Source organism: Thalassophryne amazonica, chromosome 6 (assembly GCF_902500255.1).
Source record: "Thalassophryne amazonica chromosome 6, fThaAma1.1, whole genome shotgun sequence".
Lineage (NCBI taxonomy): Eukaryota > Metazoa > Chordata > Actinopteri > Batrachoidiformes > Batrachoididae > Thalassophryne > Thalassophryne amazonica.
Genome location: NC_047108.1, coordinates 123,358,201 through 123,375,167, shown reverse-complemented (window position 1 = coordinate 123,375,167; position 16,967 = coordinate 123,358,201). Strand labels below are relative to the sequence as shown.

The 16,967-nt window shown below is 44.6% G+C and overlaps 1 protein-coding gene across 1 annotated transcript in view; it reads right to left on the bottom strand.

Annotated features, from left to right (window-relative positions):
• Positions 1 to 663: 663 nt before the first annotated feature.
• The window catches only part of tmco4 (transmembrane and coiled-coil domains 4), a 33,120-nt gene continuing 16,816 nt past the window's right edge, over positions 664 to 16,967 (bottom strand). Inside the window, exons 9-14 of the mRNA XM_034173326.1 lie at positions 16,345 to 16,509; positions 14,080 to 14,216; positions 13,743 to 13,827; positions 11,629 to 11,746; positions 11,405 to 11,522; positions 664 to 3,395 (exon numbers count right to left, since the gene is read on the bottom strand). Of these exons, the coding sequence (XP_034029217.1) occupies positions 2,805 to 3,395; positions 11,405 to 11,522; positions 11,629 to 11,746; positions 13,743 to 13,827; positions 14,080 to 14,216; positions 16,345 to 16,509 (1,214 nt within the window). The 3' untranslated portion in view covers positions 664 to 2,804. The remainder of the gene's footprint in view (positions 3,396 to 11,404; positions 11,523 to 11,628; positions 11,747 to 13,742; positions 13,828 to 14,079; positions 14,217 to 16,344; positions 16,510 to 16,967) is intronic.

Below are 16,967 nucleotides of genomic sequence, written 5' to 3'. Positions count from 1 at the left end.
GCGTGTCATGGGACAAGTTGGGACATACCTATCTCGGCTTTCAATGCTTACCAGTCCAGTAAGTATCAGAGAAATTATGGAGAGCTGGACATGTCCAAACTTGTCCTCTGACAATCCGGTGGCTTGTGCCGCGTCGTCGCAGCTTGGAGCGTGGCGTGCCGAGCATCCTTAAAGGGGTCCTTAAAGCTGTAGTAACACAGACCTTATTCTCTGAAGCCCGTAAAATTTTCACCGAAAGCCAGATACATTTTTTGAATGGTTTCCAGGTGCCAGTCTCTAACAGCTTCTGAAAAAATTCTGATGGAAAAAAAGTCCTTTTCATTCCGCCATTTCCAGACAATGAAAATCCGACGAGGGGGCGGAACCACTCCTTCCCTTGGCGTGCTCACAGGCGAATGACGTCACCGACAGGCGTGGAAAAACTCACGCATGTGCACGAGGGTTCAAGCATGTCTGATGTAAAAACATATGAATGAAATCCATATAGTTTTTGAAAAAAATAAAAAGGACCGTTACTTTATTGACAGACCTCGTATGTCACTGTAGTCCATATATGGACTCTGTTTCCTCTCAGAGATTCACCCAACCAGTGATGGAGGGTGTGGCCTTTTAAGGCTAAAGAGACACATAGTTCCTCAGAGACCTAAATACTTCTGGTAAATTTTGTCTCCAAGCTTTAATCTGTTTTTAAGAAACCTTTTAATGAAAAAGGAAAAAAAATAACTGGACAAGTCAGTAAAACAAAACAGGTAAAGGCTGCAGAAATTCACTTATCATACACAACACGATTAACTTCAAATTCTGTCTGCTAGTCTCTCATTTGTGTGGAAGTTCTCATCACAAAATGTGGTTTAAAAATCAACAGAAATGACATCAAATTGGTGTCAGGGATAAGACAGTGTTCCACTGTGAAAGTAAACTATCTCCATCACAACATCACATCATTTTCCACTGACACAAACACAGTTAATCCATGTGCAGACGAGAAAAGAATGTCCTTGTAGAAGACTTGACACTTGCATTGACATATTCCGGTCAGATTGCTGCAATAATATCCATGTCAACCAAGGCAACACGAAAATTAATAATAACATGTAATATTCCATACATGTGTGTGGCACCTGCTGGATGGTTAGTGGATGCTGGATTGATGATGGGTTTTGAACAGCTGTAGTTGTCATTGTGAGACATGGGCTGTTTCTACAGAGAAATAAATAGTTACTTTCTGATTATGTCACAGAAGTTATCTTCTAAAACTCAAATTACACAGTTATTCCTCCACACAACCCTGCCAAAAAAATTTTGTATGAACTTAGGATCAAAAGAAAAGCGCGCTGGAGATGGTTGAGCTAAGTACACAGTGAATGGGGTCTGTGACAGGCAGAGTTTCTGAACAAACATTTCCTAAATCAGAAAGATCATTTTCTGATTAACAGTGGTTACATTCTAGAGCACAAATAGCAAGTCCACACAACCCTTCACGGAAGGATTACATATGAACGTAGCCAAAGCAGACACGTCTTTGTTCTCACTCTGGCTGTCTCTCAACATATCCGTTGGTTTGAAGTTACATTTAGCTCAAAAGGACCTTCCTGAACTTTGAGATGATTCTGTTTTCAAAGCCTAGATCTGGTGGCCACCAAAGCCACAGCTGCTTGTTTGGTAACTAAAGGTTGTTGGATAACACTAACATAATCCAACACTAATCACAGTTTGTAATAAAAAAAAAACCCTCCAGGGCACATCCTCGCTGTTCATGCCTGAACCACCTCAGCTGGCTCCTTTCGATGCAAAGAAGCAGCAGCTCTACTCAGAGTCTCTCAGATATATTCAATCTTCTCGCCCTGTCCCTGAGTATTAGAGATCTTAGAGGGTGGATCCTCATTTCCACCATTCAGATACGCAACCGTGAGCTTTCGGTTACAACCAAAAGCTCAAGGTTGTGCGATTTATCGACTGGTAAATCAAGAGCCACGGCTTCTTTCTTCATCATGAGATACTTCAACTCTTTGATTTGGGGCAATAACTCTCCCCTGACCCAGAAGGGACAATCCACCCTCTTCCAACAGAGGACCATAGCCTCAGATTTGGAGCTGCTGAGACCTATCCCAGTCACTTCACACATGCCCAGTGCACATCAGAGGTCACTGTCCGATTAATCCAACAGAACCACATCATCCGCAAAAAGCACAGATGCAGTTCTGAGGTCGCCAAATGGGACACCCTCCAATCCCTGATTACACTTTGAAATCCCGTGGTGACAAGGGGACCTGTGGTGGAGTCCCAACAAGCACTGAACAGGTCTGATGCAATGCCACAAATGTGGACACCGCTCCCATATTAGGTTGTATACAGACTGGATAATGTGGTGCAGCAGCCCCAAAATCCCATTCTTCTGCCACACCTCCCACAAGACGCCTTGGGGTACCTGCTCATATGTATTTTCCAAGTCCACAAAACACTTGTAAACTGGCTGGGCCCACTCAGCATATACAGGCAAGGAGACAGATACAGGGTAATTCAACAAAGACCCTTTGTGACTGACACAAAAATGGAATGCGTCACCACACCCAGATTAGGGAATCCAGAGTCTCCTCTTGGAGTCAGGCCTGTGGCAGGGGAACCCGCCGGCAAGCACCTGGTAGCTGGGTCTACAGCCATGGAACATAGTTGGGCTCAGCCCGAAGAAAACAGCATGGAGTCACATCCATGTGAGCTCACCACCCACAAAGAGAGAATTAAAGGTCAGGTGCACTGTTCCTCAGACAGAGGACATGAGCATAAGGCCACAAGAACCGACACTGTTAGTTTCCAGGAATACATCCATCAATTGAGGGGATTTTCATGCTGAAACTGCCACTTTGGTGCTCTGTTTCTGTCAATAAATCGAGACTGGAATGGCTGCCTTTATTTGTCTCTACACACTCTGTGCTCCAGCGTCCATCACCCCTCCCCCAAGACATTTGGTCATTATGAGGCCCCGCCACCTTGTCACTGTCACGCTGAGCGAAAGCCCAGCCCAGGTCATTTTTAGTGGCATTTTCCTCACTGCCATCTGGTAAATTGTTCCTAACTGCTGCCTGACGCTCCGACTCGCCATCGCTCAAAGACTCAAGCAGGTCTGAAATATCAGGGATATCCCATCCCTCACCATTCTCCTCTGTTATTATGGCTTGACTCAGTTCTCTGCCTTCTTCTGTCTCAACTGCTCTGCTATGTGTCTCACTTGATTTCTCTTCATTTGGACCTCGGTCAGGTTTGTCCACTGTCCCCTTTGCTGGTGGTGTCCCAGACTGAGGAAGGCCAAAGGAGGATCCTGGAACTTCTTTGGTCGGGACTCCCACTGCTACCAAGATGGTGTCCATTTGACGCATGTAGTCCAAGTGACCATTAACCTAAGAAGCAGGAACATGATTTAACTGCACCTAACTAAAAAAGGACACATTTCTGTATCACTTTTAAGGAAGATTTCACTGCTTTGTATGATTATGGGCTTAAAATGATCATATTTTGTACAGCAACTTTCCCAGTTTAACCATGCTACACAACAATGTAGACTAGCGTTGAGACGACTACTGAAATTCAGTAGCTGACTAGTCCAGCACTAGCTAGTCACACTCAACTGTTACTAGTTATTCTGACTATAGAATCGGCCAAAGCTGGGAGACACCATCAAGTTACTCCAAAGTCATTAAACTGCAAGTCCAAAGTTAGCTAGTCATGACTTGGGACTTACAGTTTCATGAACCGACAGGCGACTTGATGGTGACTTACTCTCACTTCATATATAGGCAATATGCACAACATGTCACACAACTTTTACATGTTGTTGAGTTCAATGTTGTGCAAAATGAAAGGCTGAAGCTTCGAGAATTCATGTGGTTCAACTAGGAAAACAATCACCTTTATTGTTTTTAAGTGCTAACTTTGATCTGGAATCATGCTGTTCTATTTCATTCCTCCTGACCGCCAGAGGGCGGTGCTTTAGCACCTGGATAACTACATGTGCGCAGCACAGAGGTCGAGAATATATACCAACAAAGTCACGCCATTGAATGTGACCTGGGTGACGTCACTGGTTGTCTTTATATACCAGACGCACCCAGCGCTCGCTTCTTTTCTACATTCTCGCATTCTTAGAGGTTGAGAACGCATTTAGCTGCGATTGCCGCTCTCGCTTGCAGCCTCGCAACCCACCTTTGGTTGGAGCTACGTACACTGCACACGTCCTCCAGAGGCTGCGAGACACGGCTTCACCGTTTTTTGTATTCTTTGACACCTGTCGTGAGTACACCTTCCTAAATGCTGGGTGCATGCCTTTGCCGCTGCCCTGCTGGGTATTTTCCTCTGTGCACATTAACTGTGTTGTTTCGATGAAAGCTGGCTATTTGTTTAGTTGTGTCACTAACCCTGTTAACTACGTGGTAGTGTGTGTATCAGAACCAGTATAGTGTACTGTGTTGGGCTTGCCGTGAGTGTTTTCCACTCCTTGAAGTACTTCATCTGCACTGCCGCCATTTGCTAAGTTTAACAGCTCCGCTAGCAGCTAGTGTTGTCGTTGTTGCTCTAAGTGACTTAGCACTTGGGCTGTGAGTTTTTCGGCTGTGTGCATCGTGTTATTACTGTGGCTGTGAGTGTTTCACGCTCCGGGCCTTGTATTAGCTTTTACACTGTGAGTGCTTCACGCTCTGTGCCTCGTGCCGAGTCTGCGGCTGGAGTGCTTCACGCTCCGTGCCTCGCGTTACTATTTACACTGCGTGTGATTCACGCTTTGTCTTTCCATTTGTAACCATCAAGGCTTGCGATAGCCATCTGCATGCAGTCCACAATGTTGACAGGGCCTTTGTTGCATGGCTGTAGTACCCGTTTGGCTCCCTTGAGTCCAGATGATGGACATATGTTTTGCCCCTCGTGTCTTGGGATCGAACACCTGAGGGAAGCCCTGACTGGCGATGCCTGCCTTAATTGTGCCAGCATGCCACTGGCAGAGAGATCTGCTAGACTTGCGGCACTGGAAAGTGGAATATATAGTGCGACTTTGGCCTCCAGCCCCAGGAAGGAACCAAAGCGCCGTAAACGCCCACATGCAGGAGCCCCTTCTGCTAAGAAGGTTACTCATGACCATGCTTTGGCTGAAAAGGTCGAAACGTTGACTTCTGAGTTTGCTCAGATTAAGTCCTTGCTTCTGAATCTACAGCCTAGGGATGCAGTGACAGTTCCTGTTGTCCCTAATGAGGCTGATCAGACCAATGTAGTTACTCAGCAGGAGGAAGATGTTGTGTCTACTGCTGCAACTGATTCCTTGTACATGACAAGTGATATAAACTGTGTGGAGGATGAGGATGAGAGGGGTCTTTCTCCAAGCCATTCATTAGTGGGCTCTCATACCTCTGAGGCAGAGTCCATGCCGCAAACCGGACCTGGACTATCCTTTGTCAAGCAAGCTGTTCAGTTGGCATTATCCAGGCTTGGGGTTGACAATTCCCCTGCGGAAACCACCGCTTCAAGTGCCTTTTTCAAAGTCACTCAGAAGCCTGAGTTCAATGTTCCAGTTTCACAACCATATATCGAGGAGCTCCACCGATGTTGGGCGGACCCCAAATCATTGACCCATCTATTACAGGACTGCAGAGCCCTTAGCTCTGTGTGTGAGTCGGCGCAGTATGGTCTGAACCGTATGCCCGCCGTTGACAGCATTATTGCAAACCTGGTTGTGGCTCCAGCTGATGCTGCTCGGCCGGATGCCCGCTGCCCACGTCCTCAGTGTAGGGTCACTGATGACCTCCTCACCAAAAACTATGACATAGCTGCTCGCATCGGTCGCCTAGGCAACTCACTGTCCCATTTAGCCCTTGCCCTCTCAAAGTCTTTGAGGGAGGCAGAGGTTGATGATGCTACGCAAAGTCTTAGTGATGCCTCACTCCAAACCTTTGCTTATATGTCCAGAGAGCTTGGCAGACTGATGTCAACCCTTACCATCACTAGACGTCAGGTGTGGCTTGCGCAGTCCCCCCTATCCGAATCCTGCAGAGGCACACTCCGTTCGCTGCCGGTTCTTCCAGGCCAAGTATTTGGACCTGTGGCCCAACAAACTTTGGAGCGTGCTGTTGAGGCTAGTAAATCTCGGCAAAGTTTGTTGACCTACACCGGTCTTCCAGACCTCAGCCAGTCAGAAGTACTACAGCTTTTCATTCTACATCCAGGCTTCCGCCGACTCCCAGAGCTGCACGTGCTTTTGCAGTTGAGGGCCAGCTCTCCCAGCAGCCTGCCTTTCGTGAGCCTATGGGCAGACCCCCGAGAACTGAACGGTTTCACAGAGCTTCCAGTAATCGTGCCCAGAGGTCCTCAGGGATGCGAGGCAGAGGTGGTCGGGTCTGACTGCCAATGTTTGGCCCCCAGCCGTTTTTCATGAAATCAACTCAGCCACTGGGAGGCTCAAGTTCAAGACCCATAGGTCATTTCAACCTTGTTCGAAGGTTACAGAATTCAGTTCATATGTCATCCTCCAAAGTTCAATGGGGTGAGGATGACTGTTGTTTCCGACTCGGTGCAGTCTGCTGCCCTACAACGGGAGATTTTGGAACTCCTGGAGAAGGGGGCCATAGAGCCAGTTCACAGTTCAGACCAGCTCAGGAGGTTCTATTCAATTTACTTCCTTGTTCCAAAGAAGGATGGCGGCTTTCGCCCTATCCTCGATCTACGACGTCTGAATCGTTATATCAAAGTGCTGCAGTTTCACATGCTCCGCACAGTAAATGTCCTTCAAACGATCACACCAGGAGACTGGTTCACAAGTGTCGACTTAAAAGACGCCTATTTCCATGTGCCAGTGGCGCCTCATCACAGGCAGTTTCTCCGCTTTGCTTTCAAAGGTCAGGCATACCAGTTCAGGGTGCTTCCTTTCGGCCTCCCTCTCGCCCCTCGTACATTTACCAGATGTATGGCTGCAGCACTAGCCCCACTGCAAGCTCTTGGATTAAGAATCCTACCCTACTTAGATGATTGGCTTGTCTGTGCTCTGACTCAGGAGCAGGCGCACAACGACACAGCTCTTCTACTGAACTATGTCTCTCATTTAGGACTCACAGTGAACTTTGCAAAGAGTTCTCTTGTTCCCAGTCAACAAACGACCTTCATCAGCATTGCCATCAACTCCCTGACTATGACTGCATCGCCATCCCCGCAGAGAGTGGACGATGTACTTCATCTCGTCTCACACATTCAACGGGCTGTGACGCTGCCTTTTGGTTTGCTGCTCCGGTTGATGGGCAAATTGACTGCAATGTCGCTAGTGGTACCTTTGGGACTTCTGTTTTTACGTCCCCTACAGATTTGGATCAACAACCTAGGCCTCAACTCAAAGTTGCATTAGCACAGGCTTGTACGACTCTCCAACCAGTGCCTCCTGCACCTCAAACCCTGGGGGAACGTGGACTTCATCTGCAAGGATGTCCCTCTAGGCTCTGTTCCTTCTCACCGAGAGGTGGTTGTTACAGATGCATCACTCAAAGGTTGGGGGGCCGCGTGGAATCACAGGATGGTGAGGGGTGTCTGGATTCCCCAGGAGAGACTCCAACACATAAACGTGCTGGAGCTTCGCGCTGTGCGACTGGCTCTCAAGCATTTCCTCCCGGCCCTGAGAGGAAGACATGTTCTTGTGCTGTCGGACAACACGTCAACAGTCTATCACATAAACCATCAGGGGGGCACCAGGTCCAATCACTCATTGGCAGAAACTCGGAAGCTTCTCTTATGGGCGTTGCCTCGCCTTTAGAGTGTCAGAGCAGTTCATCTGCCCGGTGTACAGAACAGCGCAGCAGATTTACTCTCCAGACAGAAACCACCACCGGGAGAGTGGAGACTGAACCCGATTGTGGTCCAAATGATCTGGCAGAAATATGGTGCAGCGGAAGTGGACCTTTTCGCTTCAAGCACCTCGACACATTGCCCACGATGGTACTCCCTCTTGGAACCAGACAGCCCGCTGGGGCAGGATGCATTGGCTCACCCGTGGCCGGATTGCCTCCTTTATGCCTTCCCTCCTCTCCCGCTGCTGATGTTGACACTGCACAGAATAGATCAGAACAGCCACAGGGTGCTGCTGGTTGCTCCATTCTGGCCTGGGAGGATTTGGTTTCCCATGATTTACAAACTCCTCGAGGGAGAACCTTGGGCTCTCCCGGAGAGGAAGGATTTGTTGTCACAGCTACAGGGGAGGATTTGGCACCCTCACCCAGAACGCCTTCAACTGTATGTGTGGCCGTTGAGGGGCCAGACTCCTTGTTAAGTTCTTGTGACCAGGATGTTGTTCAGACTATCCTTAATTCACATGCTGCTTCTACCAGGGCTTTGTATGACAACAGATGGAAGCTGTTTGCGCGGTGGTGTGAGAAACAAAGTTAGACCCGGAGCATTGCCCTGTGCCTATTCTCCTCAAATATTTATAAGAACTGCTGGAGAAAGGACTTTCTGTCGCTACCTTGAAGGTTTATGTTGCTGCAATCTCTGCCCGGTACGTCTACGTTGATGGCTGGTCAGTGGGTTCACACCTCTTAGTGTGTCGTTTTTTGAAAGGTGCGCTACGTTTGCGGCCTCCAAGGCTTGCACGCGTACCTTCATGGGACCTTCCTCTAGTCCTGGAGGGTTTAGGCTTATTCCCTTTCGAACCAGTTGAAAGTGCTGATCTTAAATGGGTGTCAGTGAAGACTGCCTTTCTACTTGCACTGTCTTCGGCTAAGCGGGCAGGAGAGCTCCATGCCCTATCAGTCGCTGGGGACTGTTTGCGATGGAATTCTGATGGATCTGGGGTTACGCTGTGGCCTAATCCGTCCTTTTTACCCAAGAGAATTTCAACTTTTCATGTTAACCAGCCAGTTTCCTTGGCTGTGTATGTCCCGCATTCTGATCCAGGATTATCTGTTTCAGGTTCCCTGTGTCCTGTCCGAATGTTGAAGCAGTACATTATTGCGACTGCCGGGATCCGGAAAACGGATGCCCTGTTTGTGTGTTATGGTGATCACAAAAGAGGCTGTGCTGTCTCAAAGCAGTGACTCTCACATTGGGTCGAAGATGCCATTTTACAAGTATACAGTTCCAGAGGTCTTCAGCCTCCTAAGGTTACGTGCCATTCCACCAGAGGGGTGTCCACCTCCTGGGCTGCACTGAGAGGTGTCCCTTTGAGTGATATTTGTGCTGCTGCTACGTGGGCTTTGTCCTGTACCTTCGCCCGCTATTACAGACTGAATGTGGCTGCTCCTCCTGCAGTGACTTCGGCGGTCTTGTCTGCCTCCACTCCTCACTGCTGATGCGAGGTGAGTGTGACTCTTCGTGACCTTGTTGGTATTAAGTCATCCAGGTGCTAAAGCACCGCCCTCTGGCGGTCAGGAGGAATGAAATAGAACGAGAGTTACAAATGTAACTACGGTTCTATGAATTCCGGATGACCGCCAGAGTTGCTTGTCACTCAGAATCTTGCGAGTTCATTCCGAAAAGAAGCGAGCGCTGGGTGCGTCTGGTATATAAAGACAACCAGTGATGTCACCCAGGTCACATTCAATGGCGTGACTTTGTTGGTATATATTCTCTGCCTCTGTGCTGCGCACATGTAGTTATCCAGGTGCTAACGCACCGCCCTCTGGCGGTCATCCGGAATTAATAGAACCGTAGTTACATTCGTAACTCTCGATTTATAATGTGACAGAAAGGCATTGCTGCGTGAAGAAACAGAAACCAGCTCGGCCTTATCACTACATGGAAAATTTATGTCTTTAAAACAAAGTTGTTACAGTAATAATACAACTCATTTAATAATAAGTTTAGAGACATTACATCTATAAAACTTACAGATCAGTGATCAGATTCCTGTAGTATTTTTCCACAGTTGTTGTTTTTGTATCCATTATTTCATATTTATGGGTTGACTGAGAGATGGGTGACATCACGAAGACTTTGTCCAGTGTACGAGGTATCTTATAAAACTAACCGGCAGTTTTATAAAAAAAAAAAAAACTATATGGATTTGATTGACATGCGATTACACCAATCATGTTTGAACCCTCGTGCGCATGCGTGAGTTTTTTCACGGGTGTCGGGTGACGTCATTTCCCTGTGGGCAGGCCTTGAGTGAGATGTGGTCCCGCCCTCTCGGCTGAATTCCTTTGTTTCACACGCTGCTCCAGATGGTGCGCGTTGCTTTATCAAAAATTTTTCTGGATCTGTGAGGAATATCCGAGTGGATACCATTCGAGAAATTAAGATGGTTTTCGGTGAAAAGTTTAACAGCTGATGAGAGATTATGGGGTGTTTCTGTCGGTGTAAGGACTTCCCACGGAGCGGGACGTCCTGCAGCGCTTCCAGGCGCCGTCATCGGCCTGTTTCGACCTGAAAACATCCTAATTTAAGGCTTAATTCACCCAGGACGTCGTGAGAGAACAGAGAAGATTCAGAAGAGGCCGGCATGAGGACTTTATGCGGACATTCCACTGTTAAGGACATTTTGTAATGAAAGACGTGCGCGCAAATTCGCCGAGTCGTTTCCGTGACGACTCACCAAATCTGTGTGCGCCGCGACAGGAAAAACACCTCCGTGTTGAAAACCATTTGTAAAATTCAGGCGGCTTTTGATGGCTTTCAACAAGTGAGTAACTGAGAAATTGTTTAACAGCTTGGGCATGTTCCAACTTGCCCGTTAAAGTTTCCAACGGAGGTGTTTTTCCTGTCGCGACCCCCCGCAGTCGGGTCCGGCCCGACATGCGACTCTGCCCGCACGTTCTTTCATTACAAATTGTCCGTTAACAATGGAATGTACGAATAAACTCCTCATGCCGACGACTTCTGAAAGTTCTCTGACGACTTACTGGGTCAACAGAGCCTGAAATGTGGAAGTTTTCAACTTGAAACGGCGAGACGCTGCCGCCTCGAAGCGCAGATCGCCGTCAGGTGCCGTGGGCTGTCCTTAAAGCGACAGTTACAGACCAAAATCTCTCATCAGCCGTTAAAATTTTTACCGAAAACCAGCTGAATTTATCGAATGGTGTCCACTCAGTTGTGCCTTACAGTTTTGAAAAAATTTTGATCAAACAAAGCAGCAGTCTGAGCCATTCCTAAACAATGAAAAAAATAGACAAGAGGGTGGGCCACTCCTCACTCAAAGACTGCCCACAGGCGAATGACGTAACCGACAGGCGTGAAAAAACTCTCGCATGCCCACGAGGGTTCAAGCATGTCTGATGTAATCACACGTGATTCAAATCCATATGGTTTTTGAAAAAAATAATAAGGTCGGATACTTTTCTAATAGACCTCGTATATATACACTGTCTATGTTCAGTAACGGCTCGCATATTTGTGAAAGTCAGTGGATTCAAGAAATTTAAGTGATCCTTCATGAAATATAAGCTCTTACCACAGAAGAAAGGTCCACGTTGATAACACGTTGATCGCTGATGCTGACTGGTTGCAGCCCAGCAACATTCAGCTGTGCGGCAGAGCTTCGATACAAGAACCCCAAGAGCCAGTCCCCTCTAACAGGTGATAGTTCAGAAAGTCACTTGTAAATAACCGAACCACAACTCCAATGGCATCTAAAAATATAGGACTGTGACAACTCTGTCAGTAATGTTGAAGTACCTGCAGTAGCCATTTACAATTTTGCCAGCCACTACTCTGGTCATTCTTTTCCAGGCTTTCTCAGAGCCGTTCACTGGGGCCCCCAGGAGAACCACGTCCTCCACTACTCCTTCACTACCTGCTCAGTCAAAAGAATGCAAGTCAAAAAAATGTGTATTAAAAACTGTAGGAAAGATGAATCTTGAAAAAGGATTACTGTATTAGTTAAAGTATCAGCAAATGCAAATACTTATTATTCATGCCGTCACAGAAGCAAATACATAAGTCAAGGCCAGTCAGCAATGCCTGGTTCACACGGCAAGATAATTACGCCAATTTCTGACCCAATCTTCCCCTTCGTGATAGCTCTAAAGATAATTTATTAGATATTCCTACTGTGCGTGGTGTGTTAAGAACGCTCTAGTCTGCTCGGAAGGATGTCGGGACCACTCAGATCTTAAATATTGAACATGTTGGATTGTCTTGGCCCGATATCCCAGCGTGCGGGGTGTGCCCGAGCACAAACAAGCAAGCAGCCTGTTGAATATGACGTGTATCCAATCAGAAAGCAAGGTAAGCGCCTTGAGGCAACTTTGTTGTAATTTGGCACTATATAAATGAAAACAAAGTGAAAATGTAATGGAAGCACGGAGGGAAATCCAAAATTGTTTACTCCTAAGTCCCGTTTGATCTCAGCTAGTTTTGCAAGAATTCCTGTCTGACCTGGGAATGTTGGTGAGTGACATCTGTTTGCGTGGTGTGTTGTCTTTACCATGTGGCTGCACCACACATACACTGTATGCCCAAAACTGTTACATCTATGATTTTTTTTAATTGTCATATATGTGGTCTTTCAGGTACTGACAACCTACCGGCATAAGGTCTGAATTTATGCTTGTGCTAGTGGCAACTGAAAGCTTGTTTATTCCAATGCAGTAACAGTATAACACTCAGATGATCATATCTGTTAATATATGTGAGGTTCGGCTGCTTTGACCAAACACGAGTTTCTCTATCTAATTTCAGCACTTAATAAGTATTAGAGAACATCCCGGGTTCAAATCTGAACTCATTGTGTGAACTCTGCATGTTCTCCCCGTCTCTGCATGGGGTTACACCAGGCGCTCCGGCTTTCTCCAACTTCCAAAGACATGCAGGTTAGGTGAATTTTTGACTCTAAATTGATCAAAGGTATGAGTGAGAGTGTGAAAGTGTTGTGTGTCAGCCCTGTGATAGAACAACGGCCTGATTTTATATATCGTCACCTTCCTAAAATAATGGCCAAAGTCATATTTTCCAATACATGACTTAGGGGAAGGTAACGATATATATATATATATATATATATATATATATATATATATATATATATATATATATATATATATATATATATATATATATATATATATATATATATATATATACACACACACACACACACACAGTGGGGTGCAAGTTCTCCTACTTAGAAAGATGAGAGAGGTTTGTAATTTTCATCATAGGTACACTTCAACTGTGAGAGACAAAATGAGAAAAAAAAAATCCAGGAAATCACATTGTAGGATTTTTAAATTTATTTGTAAATTATGGTGCAAAATAAGTATTTGGTCAATAACAAAAGTTCAACTCAATACTTTGTAACATAACCTTTGTTGGCAATGACGGAGATCAAACGTTTCTTGTAAGTCTTCACCAGGTTTGCACACTAAACTTGATTTCCTGGATATATATATATATATATATATATATATATATATATATATATATATATACACACATATACACACACACACAAAACTGGTGTTTGTGTGTAAAAAGAAAAAAATAGCGCGTATTTTTGCTATGCATATTTCATTTTTAGCCTGCATGATCACCTGAGCACCAGTTACGTGCACATAAATATATTTGTTTATTCATTTTTAATCCTGTAGCCAGGAAGTACATTTTGTCAAACTGGCTTAAAAAAAAAAAAAATTGGCTCTCACGTAGTACAGACAAAACATAAAAACAGATACTTGAGCTGCACCTGCAAGTAAGTACATCTGTCCAAAAATCAATCACAGTTTCCATTACAGGTGACAAACGCAAATAAAAACATGACCTCCTTGGGGGAGATAAAAAGGTTTTCATACCGTGGTCATTGGCAAGCTCCTGTAGACAGTAATAGATTACTCTTGCCCCAAGGCTGAAGCCAATGAGACTGACAGGACGCTTTCCCTACACATACAGAAAAATAAAGATTGTATGCAACTTTTTGTCAGATTTTATCCTCAGTGTTTATGAAAGAACAAGTTCTCTCCAAGCACACAAAAACATTTTACCTCAATAAATCCTGCACTTTAAGTGAAGCAACATCAAGGTGAAGCTACTCTAGAGATGTCACAACTTTTCCAGACAAATAACAAATAAAGAACAACAGTCGGCACGTGACTCTGTTACAGCAGAGTGTCTGTTACTGAGGTAAAATACCTGTTGTCTGCTTCGTAAAACCTGAGCCAGGTGCTTCCCCACCTCAGCTGAGCGATTCAGGCAAACGTCCCAAGGGTTGTCAATGACACTGGCTGCTGCCAGCAAAGACGCAGGCCACGTCAGGGCCGTCACGATGCCTAGACAGTACAACAGTGGACATGCACAAAAGTTAAATTACCAGCACAACAAAAAGGTTCACCAGGACAGGATCAGGAAAACATCAACAGAACTGACTGGCTGATCTGCAGGTGATCACCAACTTTATTTTTTATTACATTTTTCTGAAACTCAACATATTATAAAGCTAAGCATATTTTTTATTTTAGCTGTCTGTTGAAGCACATCAGATTTTAAAATAAATACTGAACACAAGCTTTTAATTTGAGGGCATTTACATTGAAACTGGAGGAACCATGTTGGAAGTACACCTTTTATTTGGATGCGTTTCACAATTTTTATGAGACCAAAAGTAACTGGACAATCTGCTAATCTGAATTCATGGTAACGTTTCTGTTATTTGTTTCACAAATATACAGATAAAAAATGAAATGCTGCATTTGGAATTTGGTACTGCTGAGTAGAGCCATGACAACTGACTAGTAAATAAATAAATAAATAAATTAACTATTTAAATAGTTAGATAATTGTTTTGAGTCTTTTTTTAATATTCCAATTCGCAGCCTCTTGAATGTGAATATTTTCTGGTTTATTTTATGAGTTTCGTTACTCCTCTCTGACAGTAAAGTGAATATTTTTCAATTGTGGACAATACAAGACATTTGAAGTTTTTATCTTGGGGTCTGTAAAACACTTTGGCATTGTTTCACCATTTTCTGACATTTTTTGGACCTAACAACTAATCAATTCATTGAGAAAATAATTGATGGATCCACTGATAAAAAAAACAACTGTTGCTGTAGTCCTACTGCCGAGTGTCTTATCTTATCTTAGCCTTCATTTGAAAAGGGACAATGTACAGAGACATTAACCTCATAAAAACAAAGATGATCTGTACCAGATTATAGCTAAATAGCTAGTTTCCATCTGCAGTCCCCATTACATAATAAAATACAGTGAAAGAATACTCAAACAATACCACACATACAGTCTGACACTGTCAGACACACACACTCCCACAACCGCTCCAACTTTCACACATATACAATATAAATTACACATTTCAACAATGATTGCAATTACAGACAAGTCCAAGTGTCAGTAAGAGCCGTCAGTGTCAGTGACGTAAACCAAGATCAGTCTGAAAATCCACAACAATCCCATTCAAGAGACTGCAAAATCACTGATTTGTCCTTGAGTGACTAGAAAGGTCTACAAATAAAGCACATTATAATCCAATTACATTTTTTCCACAAATCTGACTGGTTAATCGTTTGAGATTTCAGACCATAAAATATTACATTAACGGTGGCAAAATAATTGACCGTTTCACATTTGATGTATTACTCTGTGCCCTGAACGCGTGCGCTGCTATGCAGATGTCAATAATGGCGCTGTCATCTGAGAACGAGAGAAAGTGGCAGAGCGACAACAATGCCGAAATAGGTGAATTTAAACTACCACATGAAATTATTGCTGTGGATTCTGACGGCTATCCAGTTTGGCATGAAGACGCTGTTGCCATGGTAAGCTTTGACGAAACAACCACATCCTTTGACATTCTTATGCGGATTAAGATGTAGCCTTCAGTGGTGAAGCAGCCTTTCGCTGAAAACATGGATCCAGTCGAATTACTTACAGAAAAATAAACCATGCAAATGACGGAACTGGATTAGAATGGGAATAATCCCCTTGTGTCTGACGATTTGTGGATGTTAATGCTGGATTACGGTCGCAAATATCCGTTTTAGCTGGTAAAACTCAATTTGCGACCGCAAAATCCAGCATTAACATCTGCAAATCAGACACAACGGGGTTACTCCCTAATTATTTGGTGCATTCTTTAAAAAAGAAAGCACATATTTTTGAGCTCAGGGCTACCAACAGAACACATCTGGTGGATGTCAGAAAACCTCTCTCACTGATGAACAAACATTTTTCAGATTGCTAACACCCATCAGTAGGTCTGCATATCTATGTCAAAGTCAACACTCAAGACATTACTTCAGAGCAAACACAGAGGGCTCAACCAAACAGAAGCCAACATGCTGCTGGAGACAGCTGCTGTAAATACAAGTAGATATCAGACATTTCCAAACATAGAACCACTAAAGAGTCTGAGGCCTCACTGGCTGACTGTACTCCCACCTGAGAGAATTGTGTACTTGAGAGCCTCCTGGGCCATCATGCTGACCAGCCCATCCAACAGTAAGGCCATGGCTGAACCCAGATCTCTGAGGAAACGTGACTCCCACACCAGGCAGTACTGCTCACCACACTCGCCCAGGCTGCACCACGGGGCCTGGAACGAACCTGAAGACAGCATTATGATAGGGTGTACCGTAGGCCGATGCAGCTGAGACAAAGGCAAAGCAACATTTCAACTTCAGTGTTGTGTAACCGCTGAATTTGAAGGAGGTACTAAGCCTCAGACTGAATATGTTTGAGTTGGAGGAGTGGGCTGTGCTGTTCTATGTAAAAGCAGAGCTGAAGTGGTTTGTTTATGTAATCTCAGCAGGACAATACACTAGTATAGCTTTAAATATTCTGTTCACAATTTAAATAACTCAACCCCTCAATGTCACAATTTAAACAACAAAGCACAGTGCATGTGTTTGAGCTGTAAATGTTACTGATTTAGTTTTTTGTATGGTTCTTCAATGATACATTCACTTTTATTTAGAAGAATTTATCATTTGCAAGAAATGTGTATTGTACTTTAAATAGCATCATCAGTATAATTTTTCCCCATGACAAATGTTTCACTGGTC